Consider the following 27987-nt stretch of genomic DNA (forward strand, 5'->3'; position numbering starts at 1 on the left):
CCTTTATTATATCCATACCTAATTAGGCAAACTGTAATTAGGCAAATATATTTATATTATGTATTTATAACAATATATAAAGTATTGTTAATTGTACCTCCTGTTGATAACTAAGAAATTGCGAAAACCCTTCTCTGAGTATCTCCTATTTGAGACAGCACGTCCCTCCCCCATAGGGTAAAGGGAACCGTAGGAACTACATAGGGTTGGAAAGTTCCACAGGTATCCTCAAACTACCAATCTAACATTTTTTAACTTTTAACTACTGTGGGGGCTTGAGGGCAAATGAAATAAAATTTGACCCCTGAACTCTATCAGGGCAACTTGCCAATCATCACTATTTTGTTAAAGACTTGTAGTTGATCCTTATTGAATGGAATTATTATATTTGCTACTTCTTTTCTAAAAACTTCCACACTTCTTTTTTCCTCCTTTTATAATTAATTGTGCCACCGAGCTGGGATAAGATAAAACTACTTTTCTTGGGGTCACTGGTAGATGGAACCAATGGGTCTTTTTGTCACAAGCACCTTGTAGGTGTATGTTTTGTGGCAAGAGTAATTAAATCTCATCTTCTGGTAATATTAATCCTAATTAACTGATCATTTAAAGTCTCATCTACTTTAACAAGAGCCGGCTCTGTCTCATTAGTCAACTTTCTCTTAGAACTGAAATTAGGATCGCTTTTTAAGCAATCAAACAAAGGCTTTAAATTTGCAGTAGTCAGTTTTAAATGTGGGCGTATCCAATTAATGTTCCCTAATAATTTTTGGAAAGCATTTAAAGTTAGTAAACAATCTCTCCACAGCTTCAAAGGGGCATTATCAGTTTTCAAAAGTTTTGGCAGACCTAAATATGAGAAGCAAGTAAAGAGGTGTTGCACATCTTTATAGGCTTCTCCAGTTATCATTTTGTAACCTAAATCTGGTCTATAGCTTTTTAGATGACAAGCAACTATCTAATCTTTGCTTGAATACTTCCAGCAATGGGGAACTCACTACTCTTCAAGGTTTTAAACTCTCCCTCACCTTTTTCTCTACAGCATTTCCACCCCGCATACCACTTTCTCTAATCCCACCAACTCATTTTCAGTAGTATATGTTGGCCAGGAGCTGGGTCAGTCTTTCCCAGCAATGTTGAGACGTCTGTTCCTGTGTCTAATAGCCCTGACATTTTATTTTCTTGAATTAAAAGATCTTTTAAAGGCCTTGGAGCTGTAATTTCCTGCACCCAAAAGGCTAGATCACTAGATCTAAATGCTCTGTGGCTCTTAGCTTGAGAAGTCAAGTTTTTTCCTGTCTGATAAGGTAAAAGCAAAAACTGTGTTATTCTTTGACCTTTATTAATTTGCACAGTTTTGGTAGGCGGCGAGATCAAAACTTTAATTTCTCCAATATAATCAGAATCTACTACACCATGCACCACCAAAATTTTTTGAAAAGAAAGCAAACTATGTCTCAGCACAAATCTTACAAGGCAGGGGGCCAGCCACTCCCGTTGGAATCTGAGCAACCAGCACGTCAGGGGTTAATATTGTTGCTAAATCCCCTTACCATTCTGCTTTTCTCTTAGCCTGCGTGAGACCCCCACTGTGGGGGTTTTCTCCCAGGAGCACGCTCTGCATATTGTGCATGCAGTCTGTTTTAAAAGCTCCACTGTTGAAAAAACTTTTTATCTTCCTCAGGCTTAGGCGACACTTTGAGAGGCTTTGGGGGCAAAGTGGGAAACTCTTGGGCCCTGGAAGGCACAAACGGAGGCGGCAGTGATGGCCTTAAATCAGAAAGTGGTGGATAAGTTTTTTTTGTTTTGTTTTGTTTTTTAAGGTTTGCGCAGAGGGGAAGGGAGCTCTCCAGGGTGCCTGGTCGCAGCGTCTCTTACAGTCTCTCTCTCTCTCTCCCTCTCTTCCTGCCTTTCTTACTTTTCTCTCCCCCTTCCTTTTTCGCTACCCTTCTCTTTCCTTTGTTTCTTTCCCTTTACCCCCTTTCTCTCTTTTTCTTCCCTCCTCCCTCTCTTTCTCTCTGTATCTCTTTTTCTAACTTCCTTTCTTCCTTTCTCTATCTTGATGCGTTCCCTGATACCTTCCTTCTCTGTTCCTCTCTCCTTTTCACTTTTTAGCTCTTTCTCTATTTTCTTTCCTTTTTTCTTTTTCACTTTTTTTTTCTTTTTATTTCTCTCTCTCTCTCTCTCTCTTTTTTTTTTTTCGCCTGGGTGAGGCCCCCTTGAGGGGGTTTTCTGCAAGGAGCAGGCTCTGTATATTGTGTATTTTTTAAAAGCTCCTTTGTTTAAAAGAAATCTTTTTTATCTTTTTCAGCCTTAGGCAATGCTCTGGGAGACTTTGGATGTAAACTGGGGAATTCTTAGGCCCTGGGAGGTGCAAGCAGAGGTGGGGTAGTCTCCTTAAATCAGAAATTGTTGGATAAATTTTTAAAGATTTGTGTAGAGGAAGAGGGGGCTCGTCAGGGAGCCCGGCCGCAGCGTCCTGTAAGCCCTCTCCTTCCTCGGGTGGTAGAGCACAGTCTCCCTCCTTTCCTTCGTCAAGGGCAGAAAATATGATCTGCGCAGAAGGTGGAGACCCACTACCATCCACTGCTATAGCCTCTCCCATAGGCTATCCCACAGCCTCATGACGAGGGTCCAGAACATTTTAAATCATATTTATAGGATAAGTTTTTAGTTGTTTTTTTACCTTCACCCAAGTATCTAAATTAACAATACCCTTTTCTGGAAACCAAGGACACTGTTCTTGTACAAATGAAAAAAATGATTGAATGGTGAATTTTTTAACTTTGATTCCTCTCTTACTTAATAACTGCAAAATTACTCCTATAAAGAACTGTCTTTCATTTGATTTAGTGTTACCCATCTCAGAAAATTAAATATAGTAGAAGATATAGTTTTAGTTTTCAAAGATCAAGTTTCTTTCAACCTTTTAACTCTAGAAACCGGGTTTTCTCTCAAACCCCTTTGACACTTTCAATAAAAAACGGGTTTTGTCTCAAACCCCTTTAACACTTTCAATAAAAAACGGGTTTTCTCTCAAACCTCTTTAACACTTCCCACCACTACTCGCCCTGTCTGTCCTACAGGGGGGTCCGCGGCACCCTGGGTGGGGGCCTATCCGTCCCGTAAATTCAACACTTTCTCAACACTTTTTCTGAGGTACCTACCTTCGAATTAGCCTGTTCGGGCGCCACCTGCCGGGGTCCAGCCCTGGCTCATCCAGGGTATTCGAAGGAGAGACGGCATCGGCGACCTATTTATTTAAATATTCATCAAAGATATTAAGAGTAATAGAATGAGGATAGCTCAGTGAAGAAATTCAGTGGAGAAAAGAGGCTGAATAATTCAGCCAGAAAGTGAGAGAAAGAACGGGGGAGACCAAGTTTCAGTGAACAAGGCCCGCACTCTATTTTCCAAAGTAGTTTTTATACCTTAAGTTATGCATAGAGGATAAAGGGGGAAGGGGAAGAGTCATGCAGTAAGCCAGGCTTTCTTCCTGCAAACTTATCATATGCAAAAGTTTAGGTGATTTGCATCATCTTCTGGCCCAGAGGCCTGTTAACATTTTAAGACCCTTTCTTCAGAAAACTTATTTTTCTCTAAAGGTGATTAGTCAAGCGCCACCCTCCAAAAGCATTAGATAAAGTTGCATTCCTACAGAGCAAAGGTGTGATGGGCCATAACAAGACAAAGAATTAACTCAAGGGTCCAAGGTTACAAACACTGCCAGGGATCCAGCAGGTAAGGGATATGGAGACTTAGCAGCAAACATTGGCCCAACAAGTGAAAAACCCTTCACCAATACAATTTCTAATCAATCTTTTAACTGCTCAAAGGAGTCTGTATTTAGACAGTTTAGAACATCTCCTGCCTCTCACAGTTGGGAGGCTCTGAGCAATCACATGTGGCCAGAACAACCTATTCAGGCAGGCTAGAGGACTTCCAAAGGAGTTTGTAGGTTGAAACACTATCACACCCAGGAACTTTATTAACTGGACTGTAAGTTAAATCTTTTTTTCAGAGAGAGGTAGTGGGGGACAGCCCCCCGTAAAGTCAGAGGTGTAGGTGAGAGCACAAAGCAGAAAGTAGGCAGACTCTGGTTTTGGGGGTAGATGCTCGAGAATTTCCAGGGGGACTCCTGAGGCTCGATCCCGCCTTTGCGTATGCCAAGCCTCCTTCCTCATGACCTTTGCCACGGGCAGAGTTCCTCACGCTGGCTCCTGGCAGTGATAGACTTCCAGTTGAGCTATTCAAGATCCTGAAAGATTATGCTGTGAAAGTGCTGCACTCAATATGCAATATGCAATATGCACTCAATATGCAATATGCCAGCTCCCAGCACACAAGTGTATGTCCATTGAATCTGTGATGCCATCCAACCATCTCATCCTCTGTCATCCCCTTCTCCTCCTGACTTCAATCTTGTCCAGCATCAGGGTTTTTTCAAGTAAGTCACTTCTTCACATGAGGTAGCCAAAAGATTGGAATTTCAGCCTCAGCATCAGTCCTTCCAAGGAACACCCAGGACTGATCACCTTTAGGATGGACTGGTTGGATCTCCTTGCAGTCCAAGAGTCTCTCAAGAGTCTTCTCCAACACCACATTTCAAAAGCATCAATTTTTTGGTGCTCAGCTTTCTTGAGAGTCCAACTCTCACAACCATACATGACTACTGGAAAAACCATAGCTTTGACTAAATGGTCCTTTGTTGGCAAAGTAATGTCTCTGCTTTTGAATATGCTGTCTAGCTTGGTCATAACTTTTCTTCCAAGGACCAATTGTCTTTTAATTTCATGGTTACAGTCACCATCTGCAGGGATTTGGGAGCCCCCAAAAATAAAGTCTACCACTGTTTCCACTGTTTCCCCATCTATTTGCCTTGAAGTGATGGGACCAGATGCCAAGATCTTCGTTTTCTGAATGTTGAGGTTTAAGCCAACTTTTTCACTCTCCCCTTTCACTTTCATCAAGAGGCTCTTTAGTTCTTCAATTTCTGCCATAAGTGTGGTGTCATCTGCATATTTGAGGTGATCAATATTTCTCCCGGCAATCGTCATCCCAGCTTGTGCTTCATGCAGCCAGCGTTTCTCATGATGCACTCTGCATGTATGTTAAATAAGCAGGGTGACAATATACAGCCTTGACGTACTCCTTTCCTGGTTTGGAACCAGTCTGTTGTTCCATGTCCGGTTCTAACTGTTGCTTTATGACCTGCATATAGATTTCTCAGGAGGCAGGACAGGTGTTCTGGTATTCCCACCTCTTCAGAATTTTCCAGAGATTGTTGTGATCCATGCCATCAAAGCGCTTTGGCATAGTCAATAAAGCAAGAGGATGTTTTCTGCAACTCTCTTGCTTTTATGGTGATCCAGTGGATACTGGAAGCATCCTCCCTACTGTGCACTGCCTGTTCTCACATCTGTGTATTGCCTTTGTCTCTGCTGTGTTTGTCACTGTTCTGGTTTGTTCCTTCTTTGTTTGCTCTCACTCTTATACCCAGGAGAGAAGTCCTCTTGTCTTTGCTTTCAGCCTCTGACTTAATTCATCAGCATCATAGCACTAAGGTCTCTCCATGTTCTGGAGAATAATAACATCTCAACTGTTTTTCTTTTTCTGGCTGATTCGATTTCCATTGAATATGCATACTATTGAAATCCAAAAACATTATTTGTTCATCCTTAGTTGAAACATGTATTTCACATGAGCTAGGTACAAATGAGACTCTGAGGACAAAAGTTCCAGGAAACAGACCCTCAGCTGTGAATCATCTAAGCTAGTAGAGAGGAAGATATTTTGAAGTGAGTTTGTACTTGAAAATTGCCTTCCCTGTTGTCGAATGAGAGAGTCCAGTTTTCCAAATAATCGCATTTATTTTTGATTTTCAAATGCCTATTCCTCAATATTAAGTGTAGCTTCCCCCTAGCACAAATGTTTGTGTACATGGGGGCAGATCTTTTATCTCCTAGATTGTGATACATGTAACCCAAATCTCTAAATTTCGTCTTCTGAGGATGCAAGTCCAAATGCATGTTAGTCTGGGCCCTAATCTGTGTGTCAGTAATCAGAGGAGAATATAGAAATGTCTGGGCAGTTCAGTTCAGTCGCTCCGTCATGTCTGACTCTTTTGAACCCCGTGGACTGCAGCACACCAGGCTTCCCTGTCCATCTTCACCTCTGGGAGCTTACTCAAACTCATGTCGATTGAGTCAGTGATGCCATTCAACCATATCATCGTCTGTCGTCCCCTTCTTCTCCAGCCTTCCATCTTTCCCAGCATCCAGTCTTTTCCTGTGAGTCAGTTCTTAACATAAGATGGCCAAAGAATGGGAGTTTCAGCATCAGTCCTTCCAGTGAATATTCAGGACTGATTACTTTAGGATGGACCGGTTGCATCTCCTGGCAGCCCAAGGGACTCTCAAGAGTCTTCTCCAACACCACAGTTCAAAAGCATCAATCCTTCAGCATTCACCTTTGTTTACAGTCCAACTCTCACATCCATACAAGACTACTGGAAAAACCATAGCCTTGACTAGATAGACCTTTGTCAGCAAAGGAATGTCTCTGCTTTTTAATATGCTGTCTAGATGGGTCATAGCTTTTCTTCCAAGGAACCAGCGTCTTTTCATTTCATGGCTGCCATCACCATCTGTAGTGATTTTGGAGCCCCCCAAAATAAAATCTGTCACTGTTTCCCTACCCATTTATCATGATATTAGTTTTCTGAATGTTGAGTTTTAAGCCAACTTTTTCACTCTCTCCTTCCACTTTCATCAAGAGGCTCTTTAGTTCTTCTTCACTTTCTGTGAAGAGAAAGATCTGGACAGGAGAAGTCGAATTGTCAGAAACCTGGTCCCAATGTCATGATCCCCATTTGGGGTCGATAAGGCAGGGATGTCTCTGTGTCTCTGCATCAAAATGACAGTTTCTTCTTCCTTTTCACAGAGGAGATCCAAAAATTAAGATTGAGGAGAATCTCCAGTAGGTGTGGAAGATGGCTGGTCATTACGGATGGCTGAGAGCCTGCCGACTCTTTCAAGACCCGAAAGTGAGCAAGCAAAAGCCGGGACCTGGGCAGCAGATGGGTCCCCTACCACAGGAGAAAGACTCCATGGTGAGTGGAGGCGTGGACCCTCAGGGAATCTGTGGGTGGCATGGACTGCAGAGACAGGGTTTAGACCTGGAATATTCTGGGTCCATAACTCATTAGTGCATTCACATCCAAAGATAGCTGCCTCGACCTCTCTCCCCAGCAGATCGGGCCACTCAGAGCCTGGGAGGGACCATCGGGGCTCCTCGGGGTTATGTCTGCCCTGGCTTCATCCAGATCTTTCAATGGGGCTCTTACAGTTCACCTTAGACTGCCAGCCCCTCCTCCTCTGATGCTCCCGATGAGGGCTTTGGGAATCACAAGATTGTAACTACTCTGGCACCTGAGGGACCACGTTCTTTCTCCAGAACCAGCATGCAACACTCTCCATCCGTCCTTTCATTCCCTTTGGCCTCATGCCTGTGGCTTCTGATGACTCACTGGCCTAGTTCTCCTCCACCCACAGGTGAAGTGTACGGACTGTGGAGCATTTGGGCACACAGCAAGGAGCCTCAGGTGCCCCATGAAGCGCTGGCAAGGGGCGTTGGTCCCCCTGCCTTTGGGTCCAGATTCGATAAGGAGAACCTGGCGTGGAAGCTGCAGGACCCACCGACCCCAGGGACCCCTAACACGGCTGAGAGAGAGGAAGAGGAAAGGCAGAGGTGAGCGGCAAGGAGGTGGGACACAAGGTCTGTGCTGTAATCTGGAGAAGGTTCCTCTCCTTGTCGACACTGTGCTGAGCCATCTCTAGAAAGGGCAGGGAAACTGGGGAGACAGAGACAGGAGCCACGTCCTCAGGGGCCACACTCGGGAGCTCACACTAGGCCCTGAAGTCACTAAGGAGAGTGTGGAACACTCACAACTTTGCAGCTGACCGGCCTCAAAGCCCTGGAGGGGTCTCTGGAGATGGGGAAGGACATGGGGGGGCGGGGATCTGCACAAAGGCAGAGGAGTTCAGGTCCTGTGTCACTCCCAAACTAGAAAAGAGGCTGGGCCACAGCACCGATGGTCCCAACTGTGGCAAGGACACTGGATTTCTGACACTTGACATGTTTGTGTTACAGGAAAGAGGAGCAACAGAGGGAGCTCCTAAAGCGATTTCCCAGGAGGCCCCACAGTCGGCAGCCACAGAGCTGGAAGGAGGAGCCGGAGCCTGGCCTCTGCCTGAGGGTCAGTTTCTGCTGGGCCCCCTCTTTAATCCACTGGCCTCAGTCTTGTCTGTGGGAGGAAACGGTCATGTTCTTTCCTGACCAAAGTCATCATTTATTTTTCAGAGGCCATTTTTCATGGTGCTTTGATTTTGCATTCTTACACTAATGTCTGGTGAGATGCTGGCAGGGACATGGAAGTGATTTTATCAGCAGCTTCCAGAATGGAATCCTTTAAGTTAGAACAGGAGTCTGTAAATTGTGATTCATCCTCCAAAACTGGACATGAAAACTCATTTTGCCATCAAGGCGCCTGCAAATCACCAATCTATGTACAGTCTGGAGAAGAAGGTCTACCAAAAGCTTGCTTCCCCTTACTTAACAAGAGACATGGTTAGAACATTTCCATTTGCCATTGGATGTATAAATGTATCAAGGTCACACGAGCACCCTGATGTTGAGGATCTTATCATATAAAATTAATGCCTGTGAGATGTTTTACGGAATGGAGAGAAGATTCTCACACCTGGCCTCTCTGTGTGTGGTCTTCTCTTACAGCACCCAAACATGCCCGTGCTTATCCACACATCCAAGAGGAAATCCTTCCAGGAAACAGATCACTCAAGAGGGTCACCCACGAGGAGAGATGATGTGAAATCCAGCCTCCCTGCGGTGCCTCTCATCAGCAGGAATTTGGCCCCGGCCTCCAAGGGCCGCATTGAGGCTCCAGGCAAGAGATGTGTGCAGACCCCCAGCCTGACATGTGTGAACCCCCCAAAGAAACCTAGACTCAGCCCCGTCCATACTTCCCAGCAGAGCACTCCGACAGCAGATCTGGGGGCCTTCCTGAATCTCCCTCCTCCACCTATTACAGCTGGACATGGACTGAGAGTGGCCGCCCATGTATCCATGGAGACACCTGCACAGGGGCAGCGCTTTGACCTCCAGCCTCCAGTGGACAGATCTCCCTCCAGGAGTGTGCGCGCCGTCTCCGCAGCCGACCCCCCACCCATCATCCGCGTCCCGGCCCAGCCTCTGAGGATGCTCTTCCTGAGAGACGGCCAAAGCTGCTGGAGCTGCTGGTACATGGCGCCCCCGTCTCCGCAGCCTACGGAGCGGCCAGCCCCTCCTGCTCAGAGCCCGTCCATCGACCAGGAGCCAGATGGACACGCTGTGCCCAGGCCCCCGAGCACCCTCTATGATGACCTCCAGGTGTCTTCTTCCTCAGAAGAAAGTGACTGGGACGAAGACACCAGTGGAAACTGAGACTCATCCTCCAGCGCCTGGTGCCCTGACGTGACTGTGACTCTGGCGGGTGGGCTGGGTGTTAGAGGGAGCAGCTGTTCCCAGTGAAGCAGGACTCCCCACCCTGGTGGGCGAGACAGCAGTGAGACCGGACCACCCTGGGGACACACAGCTGCACACACTGCCCTCTCTCCTCATGGAATCCGAGTCTGTCCCATGGCACTCATCCAACCGAATGTCAAGCTGTCAACCTAAAACTAGTATAAGTAATTGAGGCAAATTCTAGGACTGACTTTCAACCATTGGGTAGATAGGAAGTGATGGTAGTATTTGTAGTTGATGATGGTAGTGTCTGTGTTGGATGGTAGTATCTGTATCTGAACATTTGGAACCTGTCTAAGGAGCCTGACTCTGCTCTGCAGAAAGTCAGCCATGCCCTGTCCTGACAGAAGTCTAGTGGTCTCTGTGGAGTCTTGCACTATAAATCACAGTGGGGAAAATTCCCATGGCTGTCCTTATCAAGTGTCATTAAATGTTACTACAAAGCTTTGCTTTGAAATATTTCTTTCTGTGTTTTCAGAATAAACAAGAAAAATTACAGTCCTCTCAAGAGATGTAGAAAGATCATTTGGTCACATTCAACACCCTGGTCAGGCAGGCCCTGCACCCAGCCCCTGCAGGGCCTTCCTTCTGCCCTAAATCAAATCAGCAATAGGTCAAGATCCATTTCATATGTATATGTAATTACATGCTGTTGAATGTAATATGCTAGTAGTTTATTAAGATCTTTTGTATTTATGCTCATCAGGACATTTTTGATTTTGTTATTATATATCATGTGACTTTGTTATCCTGGAATGCTACGCTTAGTGGCTCAGTCGTGTGTAACTCTTTTGGACCCCATGGACTGCAGCCCACCAGACTCCTCTGTCCATGGGGATTCTCCAGGCAAGCATCCTGGCGTGGGTTGTCATGCCCTTCTCCAGGGGATCTTCCCAACCCAGGGACTGAACCCAGGCCTCCTGCACTGCAGGCAAATTCTTTACAGACTGAGCCACTAGGGAAGCCCTATTATGTCATCCTGGTATGAAAAACTAGTTGGAATCAGTTGCCACCTTGCTTCTGAATGATACTTTTGGTAGGATTGATATACTGTCTCCCACAAATTTTTTAAAGTTTACCAGTGAAAAAGTGAATTTTAATAAAGTTTTAACATAGAAAACATTTTGTGTGTGGTTTTTATCTCTAAGCCTTGACGATCATCTTAATACTATTTTGACTCAAGATAGATCTTGTAATGGAGGGGAAAGAGGAGCATGGGAGGACTGTATGAAAAAAACAGAATCAGGGCCTCCCAGATCCCCGGGGCCACTTATGCATGTTGACAATGCCCCCGTGTCAGTCCCCTGTTTGGAAAATGTGGTCAGCCTGTGGAGTGCCTACAGCCACAGGAATCCCCAGAATCACCTCAGCCCTCATCCTCAGGTGCCCTGTGCCAGCTCTTCCTCCTGAAACCTGGGAGTCCAGACAGCAGGCTTCTGAGTATCTCAGCAGGGGGCTACAGGCAAGTGACAGGGACTGTTGCTCCTGGACCAAGAAGGGCCAGCAGAAGGCAGCAGAAGTGGTTCAAGAACTCCCTGACCAACCAGGTACTTATCTACCCTTGCTAAGGCTGAGGGTCACCACCCCCTTGTCTCTCAGTGCAGTGAGCGAAAGTTGCTCAGTTGTGTCCAAGTCTTTGCGACCCCATGGACTGTGTACTCCGTGGAATTCTCCAGGCAAGCATATTGGAGTGGGAGGCCTTTCTCTTCTCCAGGGGATCATCTCAACCCAGGGATGGAACCCAGGTCTCCCTCATTGCAGACAGATTCTTTACCTGCTGAGTCACAAGGGATGCACTGAGGCATGGATAATGTAATTTTTAAGTACTTCTTTTTCTAGGGTATCTTTGGGTTACAATAGTACATGTTTTATTTCTATAAAAATAGATTTCAACTCTGGCAAGCCATAAAACTTACCACCACCAAGAACTGGGTTTTTCTTTTACTGTCCTGTGGGCCTCTTTTACTGCTACCCTCAGAAACCTGCTGCTCTGTTCTGTGAATGTGTGTTTATTCTTGTGTCGTTTGCTATCTCTTAATAATCTTTTGTACTTATTCCCTCTTTATCTTTGCATTTAGTGTTCCACATATGAGTTAATTTATAAGGTATTTCTCTTTTCAGAAGGTGTCTTCAAGATGTTGTTAGATCAAAGGTGATACTTAACCTTGATTGGATTAATACAACCTCGTCAAGGTCAGGTGATGTGGGAGCAGACTCAAAGGCAGCAGGAAAGGGAAATGACTCCTCTGACTCTCCTTAGCCACTTTCAAAGGTGCACAGAGTGTCCTTCACTGACATTCTGAGCCTTTACTGACAGGTAAGTGGTATGTGGCTGGGATTAAGGCTGATTTAAATTTGGTGGTGTGTGTCCATCAGAGAAATGGGACAGTAGACAAAAGAGGTACCGATGTGGTCTAGGTGATGGGGTATTGATACTTTAATGTTTACAGTTCATGATTTTTGTAGGGTGATTTTCTTGAAGAGATGTCTAGTCTTTCCCATTCTGTTGTTTTCCTCTCTTTCTTTGCACTGATAGCTGAGGAAGGCTTTCTTATCTCTCCTTGCTATTCTCTGGAACTCTGCATTCAGATGCTTATATCTTTCCTTTTCTCCTTTGCTTTTGGCTTCTCTTCTTTTCACAGCTATTTGGAAGGCCTCCTCTGACAGTCATTTTTTTGCATTTCTTTTCCATGGGGATGGTCTTGATCCCTGTCTCCTGTACAATGTCAGGAACCTCTTTCCATAGTTCCTCAGGCACTCTGCCTGTCAGATCTAGTCCCTTAAATATATTTCTCCCTTCCACTGTATAATCATAACAGATTTGATTGAGGCCATACCTGAATGGTCTAGTGGTTTTCCCCACTTTCTTCACTTTAAGTCTGAATTTGGCAAGAAGGAGTTCATGATCTGAGCCACAGTCAGCTCCCATTTTTGTTTTTGCTGACTGTAAAGAGTGTCTCCATCTTTGGCTGCAAAGAATAGAATCAGTCTGATTTTGGTGTTGACCATTTGGTGATGTCCATGTGTAGAGTCTTATCTTGTTTTGTTGGAAGAGGGTGTCTGTTATGACCAGTGCGTTCTCTTGGCAAAACTCTATCAGCCTTTGCCCTGCTTCATTCTGTACACCAAGTCCAAATTTGCCTGTTACTTCAGGTGTTTGTTGACTTCCTACTTTTGGATTACAGTTCCCTATAATTAAAAGGACATGTTTTTTGGGTGTTAGTTCTAAGAGGTCTTGTAGGTCTTCATAGAACCATTCAACTTCACCTTCCTCAACCTTACTGGTTGGGGCCTAGGCTTGGATTATCGTGATATTGAATGGTTTGCCTTGGAAACGAACAGAGATTATGCTGTCGTTTTTGATATTGCATCCAAGTACTGCATTTTGGACGCTTTTGTTGACCATGGTGGCGACTCCATTTCTTCTAAGGGATTCCTGCCAACAGTAGTAGATATAATGGTCATCTGAGTTAAATTCACCCATTCCAGTGCATTTTAGTTCACTGATTCCGAGAATGTCAATGTTCACTCTTGCCATCTCCTGTTGGACCACTTCCTATTTGCCTTGATTCATGGACCTGACATTCCAGGTTCCTATGCAATATTGCTCTTTACAGCATCGGAGCTTGCTTCTATCACTGGTAACATCCACAACTGGGTATTTTTTTGCTTTGGTTCCATCCCTTCCCTCTTTCTGGAGTTATTTCTCTAAGGATCTCCGGTAGCATATTGGGCACCTACCAGCCTGGGGAGTTCCCCTTTCAGTATCCTATCATTTTGCCTTTTCATACTGTTCATGGGATTCTCAAGGCAAGAATACTGACGTGGTTTTCCATTCCCTTCTCCAGTGGACCAATTCTGTCAGACCTCTCCACCATGACCCTCCCGTCTTAGGCAGCCCCACATGGCATGGCTTAGTTTCATTGACTTAGATGAGGTGTGGTCTGTGTGATCAGATTGGCTAGTTTTCTGTGATTGTGTTTTCCATGTGTCTGCCTCTGATGCCCTTTTGCAACACCTACCATCTTCCCTGGGCTTCTCTTACCTTGGACGTGGGGTATGTCTTCACGGCTGCTCCATAAAGTGCAGCCGCTGCTCCTTACCTTGGACGAGGGCTATCTCATTATGGCTGCCCCTCCTGACCTTGAAGATGGAGTAGCTCCTCTCAGCCCTCCTGTGCCCACGCATTTGCCACTCCTCGCATGTGCGGGAGCTCCTCTCAGCCACCAATGGTGTGATCACTCACGTAGAGCCAGACATCTTGGAATGTGAAGTCAAGTGGACCTTAGAAAGCATCACTACGAACAAAGGTAGTGGAGGTGATGGAATTCCAGTTAAGCTATTTCAAATCCTAAAAGATGATGCTGTGAAAGTGCTGCACTCAATATGCCAGCACATTTGGAAAACTCAGCAGTGGGCACAGGACTGGAAAAGGTCAGTTTTCATTCCAATCCCAAAGAAAGGCAATGCCAAAGAATGCTTAAACTAATGCATGATTGCACTCATCTCACATGCTAGTAAAATAATGCTCAAAATTCTCCAATCTAGGCTTCAGCAATACATGAACCATGAACTTACAGTTGTTCAAGCCATTTTTCGAAAAGGCAGAGGAACCTGAGACCAAATTGCCAACATCTGCTGAATCATAGCAAAAGCAAGAGAGTTCCAGAAAAACATCTATTTTGGCTTTATTGACTATGCCAAAGGCTTTGACTGTGTGGATCACAATAAACTGTGGAAAATTCTTCAAGAGATGGGAATACCAGACCACCTTACCTGCCTCTTGAGAAATCTGTATGCAGGTCAGGAAGCAAAAGTTAGAACTCTACACGGAACAACAGACTGTTTCCAAATAGGAAAAGCAAAACGTCAAGGCTGTATATTGTCACCCTGCTTATTTAACTTATATGCAGAGTACATCATGAGAAATGCTGGACTGGAAGAAGCACAAGCTGGAATCAAGATTGCCAGGAGAAATATCAATAACCACAGACATGCAGATGACACCATCCTTATGGCAGAAAGTGAAGAAGAACTAAAAAGCCTCTTGATGAAAGTGAAACAGGAGAGTGAAAAAGTTGGCTTAAACCTCAACTTTAAGAAAATGAAGATCATGGCATCTGGTCCCATCACTTCATGGCAAATAGATGGGGAAATAGTGGAAACAGTGTCAGACTTTACTTTTGGGGGGCTTCCAAATCACTGTAGATGGTGACTGCAGCCATGAAATTAAAAGACACTTACTCCTTGGAAGAAAAGTTATGACCAACCTAGATTGCATATTGAAAAGCAGAGACATTACTTTGCCAACAAAGGTTCATCTAGTCAAGGCTATGGTTTTTCCAGTGGTCATGTATGGACTGTGAAGAAAGCTGAGCACCAAAGAATTGATGATTTTGAACTGTGATGTTGGAGAAGACTCTTGAGAGTCCCTTGGACTGCAAGGAGATCCAACCAGTCCATTCTGAAGGAGATCAACCCTGGGATTTCTTTGGAAGGAAGGATGCTAAAGCTGAAACTCCAGTACTTTGGCCACCTCATGGGAAGAGTTGACTCCTTGGAAAAGACTCTAATTATGGGAGGCATTGAGGTCAGGAGGAGAAGGGGACGACAGAGGATGAGATGGTTGGATGGCATCACTGACTCAATGAATGTGAGTCTGAGTTAACTCCGGGAGTTGGTGATGGACAGGGAGGCCTGGCGTGCTGTGATTCATGGGGCCACAAAGAGTTGGACACAACTGAGCGATTGAACTGAACTGAACTGATAATGAGTGATGAGTCTGGTGGAACACCCAGGCAATCTGGGAGAGAGTTTGAAAACTTCAGCTGGAAAGAAAGTGTTTGTATTCCTACCAAAGATGTTCAGCTGGGCCTGGGCCTAATTTGAGGATGTTTCATCTATGGACACATGGTCCAAGTGTTTGCCTGTCGTAAAGGAAGTGGTTTGTAGGAAGTCAGGGTTACCACATTGATTCTCCCTTCTGCTTATGGATCTGAGGTTTGGTGCATTTTTTGGAGAAAAATCATGAAACATTGAATTCTGTTATAAAATTATTCATTTCTTTTTTTCAACTTTATTTCATGTCTCTCCATCTGTCCCTTTCTCTTTTCAGAATAAAAACCTTCAATCCACGGGTCGCTAAGAATTGGACACAACTGATTGACTGAACAACAACAACCCAACACACATACACCTTTTACAATCGAAAAATGAGAAGGAATTTTGGAAATTAAAATGATCTTTTTTCACTCTCAACATTTTTTTTTTTTTTTGCTACCATTTACAGAGAGAATTGATCCATCCTAAGCAAACTATTGCACAGACCACAAGCAGGTGAGGCTTCATGGGCTAGAGTATTTCTTAATACAGGTAATTCATCAATGTATTCTTGAGTGCAAAGCACCAAAGGATACCAGATAAGGGGCTTCGCAGGTGGCCCTAGTGACAAAGAGCCCATCTGCCAATGCAGGAGATGCAGTTTTGATCCATGGGTCGGGAAGATCCCCTGGAGAAGGGAATGGCAACCCATTCTGGTATGCTTGCCTGGAGAATCCCATGGACAGAGGAGCCTGGTGGGCAACAGTCCATGGGTCACAAACAGTGGGCCACAACTGAGTTACTAAACAACTGGACCTGCTTGGTTAATGAATTCTGAGCAGAACTGATGTTTCCCTTCAGGCCTGGGGCCTTTATTCACCAGCGTCCTGAGAGTGCTTTGCTCAACAGAGGACCAGCAGCACCCACAGTAGTGGCTGCTCCTCGGGGGTGGGGGGTCTGATCAAAGGACCCGGTTCCTCCCAGGTTGGCATCATTTAAGCGAGAATTAACTTTGGCTCTTTGAAGATGCTAAAATCTGGAGGCAATGTCACCACAGCACAGCCTGGAGCATGCTGTCACCTGAGGAGGGCTGCAGGGAAAATACAGGACACCCAGTTTAGCTTGGATTGCCGGTGAGCAACACATAACCTTGTAGGATAAGTATGTCCCGAGTGATGCACAGATCACACTTGAGCTAAAGTATTTGTTGATTTTATGTAATTCAGTAGATACATTAGTTTTCTGGGATTTTTGAATATTTAATAAATCAAGGTCTTTGGAGTCAAACCCACTTGGGCTTGAGTTCAAGTGCTCCTTACATTCAATCTGCACTCCTTTGAACAAATTACTTCATTTCTTAATCCCATCTTGTAAAATGGCCTACCCCTATATATTGCTATAAGGAATATATTTGGGATAAGACATCAAGTTTCATTGTTTTATTAAGGAGGAAGTTCAGTTCAGTTCAGTTCAGGTGCTCAGTCGTGTCTGACTCTTTGTGACCCCATGAATTGCAGCACGCCAGCCCTCCTTGTCCATCACCAACTCCCAGAGTTCACTCAAACTCTTATCCATCGAGTCAGTGATGCCATCCAGCCATCTCATCTCTGTCGTCCCCTTCTCCTCCTGCCCCCAATCTGTCCAAGTTCAAGGTCTTTTCCTTTTTTAAAAAACATTTTTATTTTATTTTTTAACTGTAAAGTATTGTATTGATTTTGCCATATATCAAAATGAATCTGCCACAGGTATATATGTGTTCACCATCCTGAACCCTCCTCTGTCTTCCCTCCCCATACCATCCCTCAGGGTCGTCCCAGTGCACCAGCCCCAAGCATGCAGTATCATGCATCAAACCTGGACTGGTGACTCGTTTCATATATAATATTATACATGTTTCAATGCCATTCTCCTAAATCATCCCACTCTCTCCCTCCTCCCCAGAGTCAAAAAGACTGTTCTATACATCAGTGTCTCTTTTGATGTCTCATATACAGGGTTATTGTTACCATCTTTCTAAATTCCATATATATATGCGTTAGTATACTGTATTGGTGTTTTTCTTTCTGCCTTACTTCAGTCTGTATAGTAGGCTCCAGTTTCATCCACCTCATTACAACTGATTCAAATGTATTCTTTTTAATGGCTGAGTAATACTCCATTGTGTACATGTACCACAGCTTTCTTATCCATTCATCTGCTGATGGACATCTGGGTTGCTTCCTTGTTCTGGCTATTATAAAGAGTGCTGCGATGAACATTGGTGTACACATGTCCCTTTTCCTTCTGGTTTCCTCAGTGTGTATGCCCAGCAGTGGGATTGCTGGATCATAGGACAGTTCTATTTCCAGTTTTTTAAGGAATCTCCACACTGTTCTCCATAGTGGCTGTATTAGTTTGCATTCCCACCAACAGTGTAAGAGGGTTCCCTTTTCTCCACACCCTCTCCAGCATTTACTGCTTGTAGACTTTTGGATCACAGCCATTGTGACTAGTGTGAAATGGTACCTCATAGTGGTTTTGATTTGCATTTCTCTGATAATGAGTGATGTTGCGCATCTTTTCATGTGTTTGTTAGCCATCTGTATGTCTTCTTTGGAGAAATGTCTTTTTAGTTCTTTGGCCCATTTTTTGATTGGGTCATTTATTTTTCTGGAATTGAGCTGTAGGAGTTGCTTGTATATTTTTGAGATTAGTTGTTTGTCAGTTGCTCCATTTGCTATTATTTTCTCCCATTCTGAAGGCTTTCTTTTCACCTTGCTTATAGTTTCCTTTGTTGTGCAGAAGCTTTTAAGTTTAATTAGGTCCCATTTGTTTATTTTTGTTTTTATTTCCAATATTCTGGGAGGTGGGTCATAGAGGATCCTGCTGTGATGTATGTCGGAGAGTGTTTTGTCTATGTTCTCCTCTAGGAGTTTTATAGTCTCTGGTCTTACATTTAGATCTTTAATCAATTTTGAGTTTATTTTTGTGTAAGGTGTTAGAAAGTGTTCTAGTTTCATTCTTTTACAAGTGGTTGACAAGTTTTCCCAGCACCACTTGTTGAAGAGATTGTCTTTAATCCATTGTATATTCTTGCCTCCTTTGTCAGAGATAAGGTGTCCATATGTGCGTGGATTTATCTCTGGGCTTTCTATTTTGTTCCATTGATCTATATTTCTGTGTTTGTGCCAGTACCATACTGTCTTGATAACTGTGGCTTTGTAGTACAGCCTGAAGTCAGGCAGGTTGATTCCACCCGTTACATTCTTCTTTCTCAAGATTGCTTTGGCTATTTGAGGATTTTTGTATTTCCATACAAATTGTGAAATTATTTGTTCTAGCTCTGTGAAGAATACCGTTGGTAGCTTGATAGGGATTGCATTGAATCTATAGATTGCTTTGGGTAGTATACTCATTTTCACTATATTCATTCTTCCAATCCATGTACATTGTATATTTCTCCATCTATTAGTGTCGTCTTTGATTTCTTTCACCAATGTTTTATAGTTTTCTATATATAGGTCTTTATGTTCTTTAGGTAGATATATTCCTAAGTATTTTATTCTTTTCGTTGCAATGGTGAATGGAATTTTTTCCTTAATTTCTCTTTCTGTTTTCTCATTATTAGTGTATAGGAATGCAAGGGATTTCTGTGTGTTGATTTTATATCCTGCAACTTTACTATAGTCATTGATTAGTTCTAGTAATTTTCTGGTGGAGTCTTTAGGGTTTTCTATGTAGAGAATCATGTCATCTGCAAACAGTGAGAGTTTTACTTCTTCTTTTCCATTTTGGATTCCTTTTATTTCTTTTTCTGCTCTGATTGCTGTGGCCAAAACTTCCAAAACTATGTTGAATAGTAATGGTGAAAGTGGGCACCCTTGTCTTGTTCCTGACTTTAGAGGAAATGCTTTCCATTTTTCACCACTGAGGATAATGTTTGCTGTGGGTTTGTCATATATAGTTTTATTATGTTGAGGTATGTTCCTTCTATTTCTGATTTCTGGAGAGTTTTTATCATAAATGGATATTGAATTTTCTCAAAGGCTTTCTCTGCATCTATTGAGATAATCATATGGTTTTTATTTTTCAATTTGTTAATGTGGTGTATTACGTTGATTGATTTATGGATATTGAAGAATCCTTGCATCCCTGGTATAAAGCCCACTTGGTCATAGTGTATGATGTTTTTAATGCGTTGTTGGGTTCTGATTGCTAAAATGTTGTTAAGGATTTTTGCATCTATGTTCATCAGTGATATTGGCCTGTAGTTTTCTTTTTTTGTGGCATCTTTGTCAGGTTTTGGTATTAGGGTGATGGTGGCCTCATAGAATGAGTTTGGAAGTTTACCTTCCTCTGCAATTTTCTGGAAGAGTTTGAGTAGGATAGGTGTTAGCTCTTCTCTAAATTTTTGGTAGAATTCAGCTGTGAAGCCGTCTGGACCTGGGCTTTTGTTTGCTGGAAGATTTCTGATTACAGTTTCAATTTCCGTGCTTGTGATGGGTCTGTTAAGATTTTCTACTTCTTCCTGGTCCAGCTTTGGAAAGTTGTACTTTTCTAAGAATTTGTCCATTTCTTCCACGTTGCCCATTGTATTGGCATATAATTGTTGATACTAGTCTCTTATGATCCTTTGTATTTCTGTGTTGTCTGTTGTGATCTCTCCATTTCCATTTCTAATTTTATGGATTTGATTTTTCTCCCTTTGTTTCTTGATGAGTCTGGCTAATGGTTTGTCAATTTTATTTATCCTTTCAAAGAACCAGCTTTTGGCTTTGTTGATTTTTGCTATGGTCTCTTTTGTTTCTTTTGCATTTATTTTTGCCTTAATTTTTAAGATTTCTTTCCCTCTACTAACCCTGGGGTTCTTCATTTCTTCCTTTTCTAGTTGCTTTAGGTATAGAGTTAGGTTATTTATTTGACGTTTTTCTTGTTTCTTGAGGTATGCCTGTATTGCTACGAACTTTCCCCTTAGGACTGCTTTTACAGTGTCCCACAGGTTTTGGTTTGTTGTGTTTTCATTTTCATTCGTTTCTATGCAAATTTTGATTTCTTCTGTGATTTGTTGGTTATTCAGCAGCGTGTTGTTCAGCCTCCATATGTTGGAATTTTCAATAGTTTTTCTCCTGTAATTGAGATCTAATCTTACTGCATTGTGGTCAGAAAGATGCTTGGAATGATTTCAGTTTTTTTGAATTTACCAAGGCTAGATTTATGACCCAGGATGTGATCTATCCTGGAGAAGGTTCCGTGTCCACTTGAGAAAAAGGTAAAATTCATTGTTTTGGGATGAAATGTCCTATAGATATCAATTAGGTCTAACTGGTCTATTGTATCATTTACAGTTTATGTTCCATGGTTAATTTTCTGTTTAGTTGACCTATCCATAGGTGTGAGTGGGGTATTAAAGTCTCCCACTATTATTGTGTTATTGTTAATTTCTCCCTTCATACATGTTAGCATTTGTCTTACATATTGCAGTGCTCCTATGTTTGGTGCATATATATTTATAATTGTTATATCTTCTTCTTGGATTGATCCTTTGATCATTATGTAGTGACCTTCTTTGTCTCTTTTCACAGCCTTTGTTTTAAAGTCTATTTTATCTGATATGAGTATTGCTACTCCTGCTTTCTTTTGGTCTCCATTTGCATGGAAAATCTTTTTCCAGCCTTTCACTTTCAGTCTGTATGTGTCCCCTGTTTTGAGGTGGGTCTCTTGTAGACAGTGTATGTAGGGGTCTTGTTTTTGTATCCACTCAGCCAGTCTTTGTCTTTTGGTTGGGGCATTCAACCCATTTACGTTTAAGGTAAATATTTATAAGTATGATCCCCTTGCAATTTACTTTATTGTTTTGGGTTCGAATTTATACACCGTTTTTGTGTTTCCTGTCTAGAGAATATCCTTTAGTATTTGTTGGAGAGCTGGTTTGGTGGTGCTGAATTCTCTCAGCTTTTGCTTGTCTGTAAAGCTTTTGATTTCTCCTTCATATTTGAATGAGATCCTTGCTGGGTACAATAATCTGGGCTGTAGGATATTTTCTTTCATCACTTTCAGTATGTCTTGCCATTCCCTCCTGGCTTGAAGAGTTTCTATTGAAAGATCAGCTGTTATCCTTATGGGAATTCCCTTGTGTGTTATTTGTTGTTTTTCCCTTGCTGCTTTTAATATTTGTTCTTTGTGTTTGATCTTTGTTAATTTGATTAATATGTGTCTTGGGGTGTTTCACCTTGGGTTTATCCTGTTTGGGACTCTCTGGGTTTCTTGGACTTGGGTCATTATTTCCTTCCCCATTTTAGGGAAGTTTTCAACTATTATCTCCTCAAGTATTTTCTCATGGTCTTTCTTTTTGTCTTCTTCTTCTGGGACTCCTAGGATTCGAACGTTGGGGTGTTTAACACTGTCCTGGAGGTCTCTGAGATTGTCCTCATTTCTTTTAATTCGTTTTTCTTTTTTCCTCTCTGATTCATTCATTTCTATCATTCTATCTTCTAATTCACTAATCCTATCTTCTGCCTCTGTTATTCTACTATTTTTTGCCTCCAGAGTGTTTTTTTATCTCATTTATTGCATTATTCATTATATATTGACTCTTTTTTATTTCTTCTAGGTCCTTGTTAAACCTTTCTTGTATCTTCTCAATCCTTGTCTCCAGGCTATTTATCTGCTATTCCATTTTGATTTCAAGATTTTGGATCAATTTCACTATCATTATTCGGAATTCTTTATCAGGTAGACTCCCTATCTTTTCCTCTTTTGTTTGATTTGGTGGGCATTTATCCTGTTCCTTTACCTGCTGGGTATTCCTCTGTCTCTTCATCTTGTTTAAATTGCTGAGTTTGGGGTGTCCTTTCTGTATTCTGGCAGTTTGTGGAATTCTCTTTATTGTGGAATTTCCTCACTGTGGGTGGGGTTTACAGGTGGCTTGTCAAGGTTTCTTAGTTGGGGAAGCTTGTGTCGGTGTTCTGGTGGGTGGAGCTGGATTTCTTCTCTCTGGAGTGCAATGAAGTGTCCAGTAATGAGTTATGAGATGTCAATGGTTTTAGAGTAACTTTGGACAGACCCTATATTGGAGCTCAGGGCTGTGTTCCTGTGTTGCTTGAGAATTTGCATGGTATGTCTTGCTCTGGAACTTGTTGGCCCTTGGGTGGTGCTTGGTTTCAGTGTAGGTGTGGAGGTGTTTGATGAGCTCCTGTCAATTAGTGTTCCCTGGAGTCAGGAGTTCTCTGGTGTTCTCAAGGTTTGGACTTAAGCCTCCTGCTTCTGGTTTTCAGTCTTATGTTTACAGTAGTCTCAAGACATCTCCTTCTATACAGCACCATTGATAAAACATCTAGGTTAAAGATTAAAAGTTTCTCCACAGTGAGGGACACCCAGAGAGGTTCACAGATTTACATGGAGAAGAGAAGAGGGAGGAGGTGTTAGAGGTGACCCAAATGATATGAGGTGGAATCAGTAGAGGAGATAGCAAGCTAGCCAGTAATCACTTCCTTATGTGCACTCTACAACTGGACCGCTCAGAGATGTTCACAGAGTTATACAGAGAAGAGAACAGGGAGGAAGGAGACAGAGGTGGCCAGGAGGATAAAAGGGGGGAATCAAAAGGAGAGGGACATATCCAGCCGGTAATCTGTTTCCTAAGTGTTCTCCACCATCTGGAACACACAGAAATTCAGAGTTGGGTAGGGAAGAGAGGGCATAGGGAGGAGACACAGGCGACCTGGTGAGGAAAAAGGAGAGTCCAAAGGGGTAAAGAGCAGTCAAGCCAGTAATCTTGCTCCCAAGTAAAAATGGGTACTGAAGATTGGGTTCTTAAAGGTACAAAATTGATAACAAATACCAAAAGCAAAGATTAAAAATCTAGAGTAGTGTTTGGAATTTCAAAAATACAATATTAAAGTAAAGAAGAAAAAAAGAGAGGAAAAAAAAAACAGAGTCACAAAAAGTATAATATATATATATATATATACACACACACATGAAGTTTGCTTTTAAAAAATAGGATCTTTTTTTTTTTTTTTTGCAAAGTAATAGTAGGTTATAAAAGTGAAAGTTAAATGAGTAATAGATGACTTAAAATTTTTTTTAAATGATCATAAAAATAGTGAAAATATATCTAGGACTTTGTCTGGTGTTGTTGTGGGTAATGTGGGGTCAGTTCATTTTTGGATAGTTCCTTGATCCGGCTTATATTTCTCAAGATCTATAGGCCCCTTCCTATGTAGTCGGTACTAACGACAGGGTTTTAATCTATTGCACCTGTTACTTCTAAGGCGGTTCCCTCTGTTTTAGCTTCTTCTGTTTGCTGGTCTCTTCATTGTCTGATTTCTACCCTGACACAAAGGGGGCGGTGGTGGACACTTTTTTTAGGTTCACTTATTCAGTCATGCTGTGGGGGAGGGAGGGACGCTGGAAACAAATAACACTGGCGTGTGCTCACAGTACCTCAGCCACACTGGGCCTGCCCCTGCTCACGGTGCAGGTACCCTCCCTGCTCACACTGCTCAGGTTCTTGGTTGCTCCACCAGGAACTGTCCGATGCTGGCCCTGGGGTGCATGCACCTCCCAGGTCTAGCTGCTCAGGTTCAGGCACTTGGGTAGTCCTCAGAGGTGCAGACTCTGTTGGGCCTGCGTTTTGTGCCCTTCCCAGATCTGAGTAGCTCAGGTGATGAGGTGTTTGGAGAGCACAGTCACTGCGACTTATTGCCTCCCCCATCCCTGCCACTGGGTTTTCTGGGTGTATAACCGGCGCACCTTCTCAGGTGGATGTTGACCGTCCAGAACCTCAAGAAGTCTTAGTTAGCAAAGAAGCCTGCTTACAGTTTGGTATATAATGTCTCTCTGGGGCTGCGATTGCCCCCTTCTGGCTCTGGCTGCCTGTCACCAGAGGGGGGTGGTCTGCAGCCAGCTATCTCTGTTCAGTCCTTTGTTCTGTGCGCGGGCCTGGTGGTGTCTTAAGTTAGGGCTGGCTTTTCACGTGGTAGTTATCCCACAGTTTGGTTTGCTAGCCCAAGTTAGTTCGCTTAGATTGCGCTCGGAGCATTCAGGCCAGATCCTTACTCTAAGCAATGCAGCCCATGCCTCCGTGCCCAGCCCCCGCTTGCTAGTGGAAGGTGCAGGCTTCTGCGCTGCTTCTCCGCCGGGGGACTTACCGTTGGGCTCGTAATCTGTGGGTTTTAATTAGTTATTTAGTTTTCCTCCTTGTTATGTTGCCCTCTATGCTTCCAAGGCTCGCCACAAACTTGGCAGTGAGTGTTTCCTGGTGTTTGGAAACTTCTCTTTTTTTAAGACTCCCTTCCCGGGATGGAGCTCTGTCCCTACCTCTTTTGTCTATTTTTTTGTCTTTTTTATTTTTTCCTACCTCCTTTTGAAGAGAATGGGCTGCTTTTCTGGGTGCCTGATGTCCTTTGCCAGCATTCAGAAGTTGTTTTGTGGAATTTACTCAGCGTTTAAAAGTTCTTTTGATGAATTTGTGGGGGAGAAAGTGGTATCCCCGTCCCATTCCTCTGCTATCTTAGGACCACCCATGAAGATCATCTTAATACTATTTTGAATCAAGATAGATCTTGTAATGGAGGGGAAAGAGGAACATGGGAAGACTGTATGAAAACCACAGAATCAGGGCCTCCCAGATCCCCAGGGCCACTTATGAACGTTAACAATGCCCCCATGTCAGTCCCCTGCTTGGAGAATGTGGTCAGCCTGTGCACTGCCTACAGCCACAGGAAGCCCCAGAATCAGCTCAGCCCTCATCCTCAGGCGCCCTGCGCCAGCTCTTCCTCTAGAACCCTGGGAGTCCAGACAGCAGACTTCAGAGTATCTCAGCAGGGGGCTAAAGGCAAGTGTCAGGGACTGTTGTTCCTGGACCAACTGGGGCCAGCAGAGCCCACCACGAGTGGTTCGAGAACTGAACATAAAACTGACCAGCACCAAAAATTAGGTTTTTCTTTTACCGTCCTGTGGACCTCTTTTACTGCCACACTCTGACACCTGCTGCTCTATTCTGTGAATGTGTATTTATTATTGTGTCGTTTGTTGTCTCTTAATAATGTTTTGTAGTTATTCCCTCTTTTTCTTTGTATTTAGTGTTCCATATATGAATGAATTTATAAGGTATTTATCTTTTTGGAAAGTGTCTGCAATACTTTGTTAGATCAAAGGTGATACTTAACCTTGATTGGATTAATACAACCTCATCAAGGTCAGGTGATGTGGGAGCAGACTCAAAGGCAGCAGGAAAGGGAAATGACCCCTCTGACTCTCCTTAGCCATCTTCAAAGGTGCACAAAGTGTCCAGCACCGACATTCTGAGCATTTACTGACAGGAAAGGGGTATGCGGCTGGGATTATGGGTGATTTAAATTTGGTAGTGTTTGCCCATCGGAAAAATAGGACAGTAGACAAAAGAGGTACCGATGTGGTCTAGGCAATGGGGTATGGATACTTTATTGTTTACAGTTCATGATTTTTATAGGGTGATTTTCTTGAAGAGATGTCCAGTCTTCCCCATTCTGTTGTTTTCCTCTCTTTCTTTGCATTGATTGCTGAGGAAGGCTTTCTTATCTCTCCTTGCTATTCTCTGGAACTCTGCATTCAGATGCTTATATTTTTCCTTTTCTCCTTTGCTTTTTGCTTCTCTTCTTTTCACAGCTATTTGGAAGGCCTCCTCCGACAGCCATTTTGCTTTTTTTGCATTTCTTTTCCATGGGGATGGTCTTGATCCCTGTCTCCTGTACAATGTCAGGAACCTCCATCCATAGTTCCCCAGGCACTCTATCAGATCTAGTCCATTAAATCCATTTCTCCCTTCCACTGTATAATTATAAGGGATTTGATTGAGGTCATACCTGAATGATCTAATGGTTTTCCCCACTTTCTTCACCTTAAGTCTGAATTTGGTAATAAGGAGTTCATGATCTGAGTCACAGTCAGCTCCCAGTCTTATTTGCTGACTGTAAAGAGCATCTCCATCTTTGGCTGCAAAGAACACAATCAATCTGATTTCGGTGTTGACCATCTGGTGATGTCCATGTGTAGAGTCGTCTCTTGTGTTGTTGGAAGAAGGTGTTTGCTATGACCAGTGCATTCTCTTGGCAGAACTCTATTAGCATTTGCCCTGCTTCATTCCATACTCCAAGGTCAAATTTGCCTGTTACTCCAGGTGTTTCTTAACATCTTACTTTTGCATTCCAGTCCCCTATAATGAAAAGGACATGTTTGGGGGGTATTAGTTCTAAAAGGTCTTGTAGGTCTTCATAGAACCTTCAACTTCAGGTACCTCAGCATTACTGGTTGGGGCCTAGTCTTGGATTACCATGATATTGAATGGTTTGCCTTGGAAATGAAAAGAGATCATTCTGTCGTTTTTGAGATTGCATCCAAGTACTGCATTTCAGACTCTTTTGTTGACCAGGATGACGACTCCATTTCTTCTAAGCGATTCCTGCCCACAGGAGTAGATATAATGGTCATCTGAGTTAAATTCACCCATTCCAGTGCATTTTAGTTTGCTGATTCCTAGAATGTTGACGTTCACTCTTGCCATTTCCTGTTTGACCACTTCCAATTCACCTTGATTCATGGACCTGACATTCCAGGTCCTATGCAATATTGCTCTTTACATAATCGGACCTTGCTTCTATCCCCAGTCACATCCACAACTGGGTATTATTTTTGCTTTGGCTCCATCCTTTCATTCTTTCTGGAGTAATTTCTCCATGGATCTCCAGTAGCATATTGGGAACCTACCGACCTGGGGAGTTCCCCTTTCAGTATCCTATCATTATGCCTTTTCATACTCTTCATGTGGTTCTCAAGGCAAGAATACTGATGTGGTTTTCCATTCCCTTCTCCAGTGGACAACATTCTGTCAGACCTCTCCACCATGACCCTCTGGTCTTGGGCGGCCCAACATGGCATGGCTTAGTTTCATTGAGGTAGACAAGGCTGTGGTCCATGTGATCAGATTGGCTAGTTTTTTGTGATTATGATTTCAGTGTGTCTGCCCTCTGACACTGTCTTGCAACACCTACCATCTGCCTTGGGTTTCTCTTACCTTAGACGAGGGGTATATCTCCATGGCGGCTCCAGAAAGCGCAGCCACTGCTCCTTACCTTGGACGAGGGCTATCTCCTCACAGCTGCCCCTCCTGACCTTGAAGGTGGAGTAGCTCCTCTCAGCCCTCCTGTGCCCGTGCAGCCGCCACTCCTTCGACGTGGGGCTGCTCCTCTCGGCCGCCTCCCCTGACTTTGGGCATGTGGTAGATCCTCTCAGTCACTGATGGTGTGATCACTCACCTAGAGCCAGACATCCTGGAATGTGAAGTCAAGTGGGCCTTCGAAAGCATCACAACAAAAAAAGCTAGGGGAAGTGATGGAATTCCACTTGAGCTATTTGAAATCCTGAAAGATGATGCTGTGAAAGTGCTGCACTCAATATGCCAACAAATGTGGAAAACTCAGCAGTGACCATGGGACTGGAAAAGGTCAGTTTTCATTCCAATCCCAAAGAAAGGCAATGCCAAAGAAGTGCTGAAATTAACAGACAATTGCTCTCATCTCACATGTCAGGAAAGTAATGCTCAAAATTCTTCAAGCCAGGCTTCAG

General features: G+C 43.3%; 1 protein-coding gene across 1 annotated transcript; it reads left to right on the top strand.

Moving 5' to 3' along the window:
* The first annotated feature begins 7008 nt into the window (after nt 1–7008).
* On the top strand, nt 7009–9501 carry LOC109553290 (protein FAM90A1-like). The gene is made up of 4 exons (XM_019953255.2): nt 7009–7111; nt 7554–7749; nt 8152–8257; nt 8794–9501. The coding sequence occupies exons 1-4, from the start codon at nt 7009–7011 to the stop codon at nt 9499–9501; spliced, it is 1113 nt and encodes a 370-aa protein (XP_019808814.2).
* The last annotated feature ends 18486 nt before the right edge of the window (nt 9502–27987 follow it).

This window comes from Bos indicus, chromosome 27 (genome assembly GCF_029378745.1).
Source record: "Bos indicus isolate NIAB-ARS_2022 breed Sahiwal x Tharparkar chromosome 27, NIAB-ARS_B.indTharparkar_mat_pri_1.0, whole genome shotgun sequence".
In the NCBI taxonomy this organism is placed as follows: domain Eukaryota; kingdom Metazoa; phylum Chordata; class Mammalia; order Artiodactyla; family Bovidae; genus Bos; species Bos indicus.

Coding starts and splice junctions, on each gene's coding strand:
- LOC109553290 (XM_019953255.2), top strand. CDS start 7,009: ATGGCTGAGAGCCTGCCGACTCTTTCAAGACCCGAAAGTGAGCAAGCA. Junction 7,112..7,553: donor CACAGGAGAAAGACTCCATG/GTGAGTGGAGGC, acceptor CTCCACCCACAG/GTGAAGTGTACGGACTGTGG. Junction 8,258..8,793: donor AGCCTGGCCTCTGCCTGAGG/GTCAGTTTCTGC, acceptor CTTCTCTTACAG/CACCCAAACATGCCCGTGCT.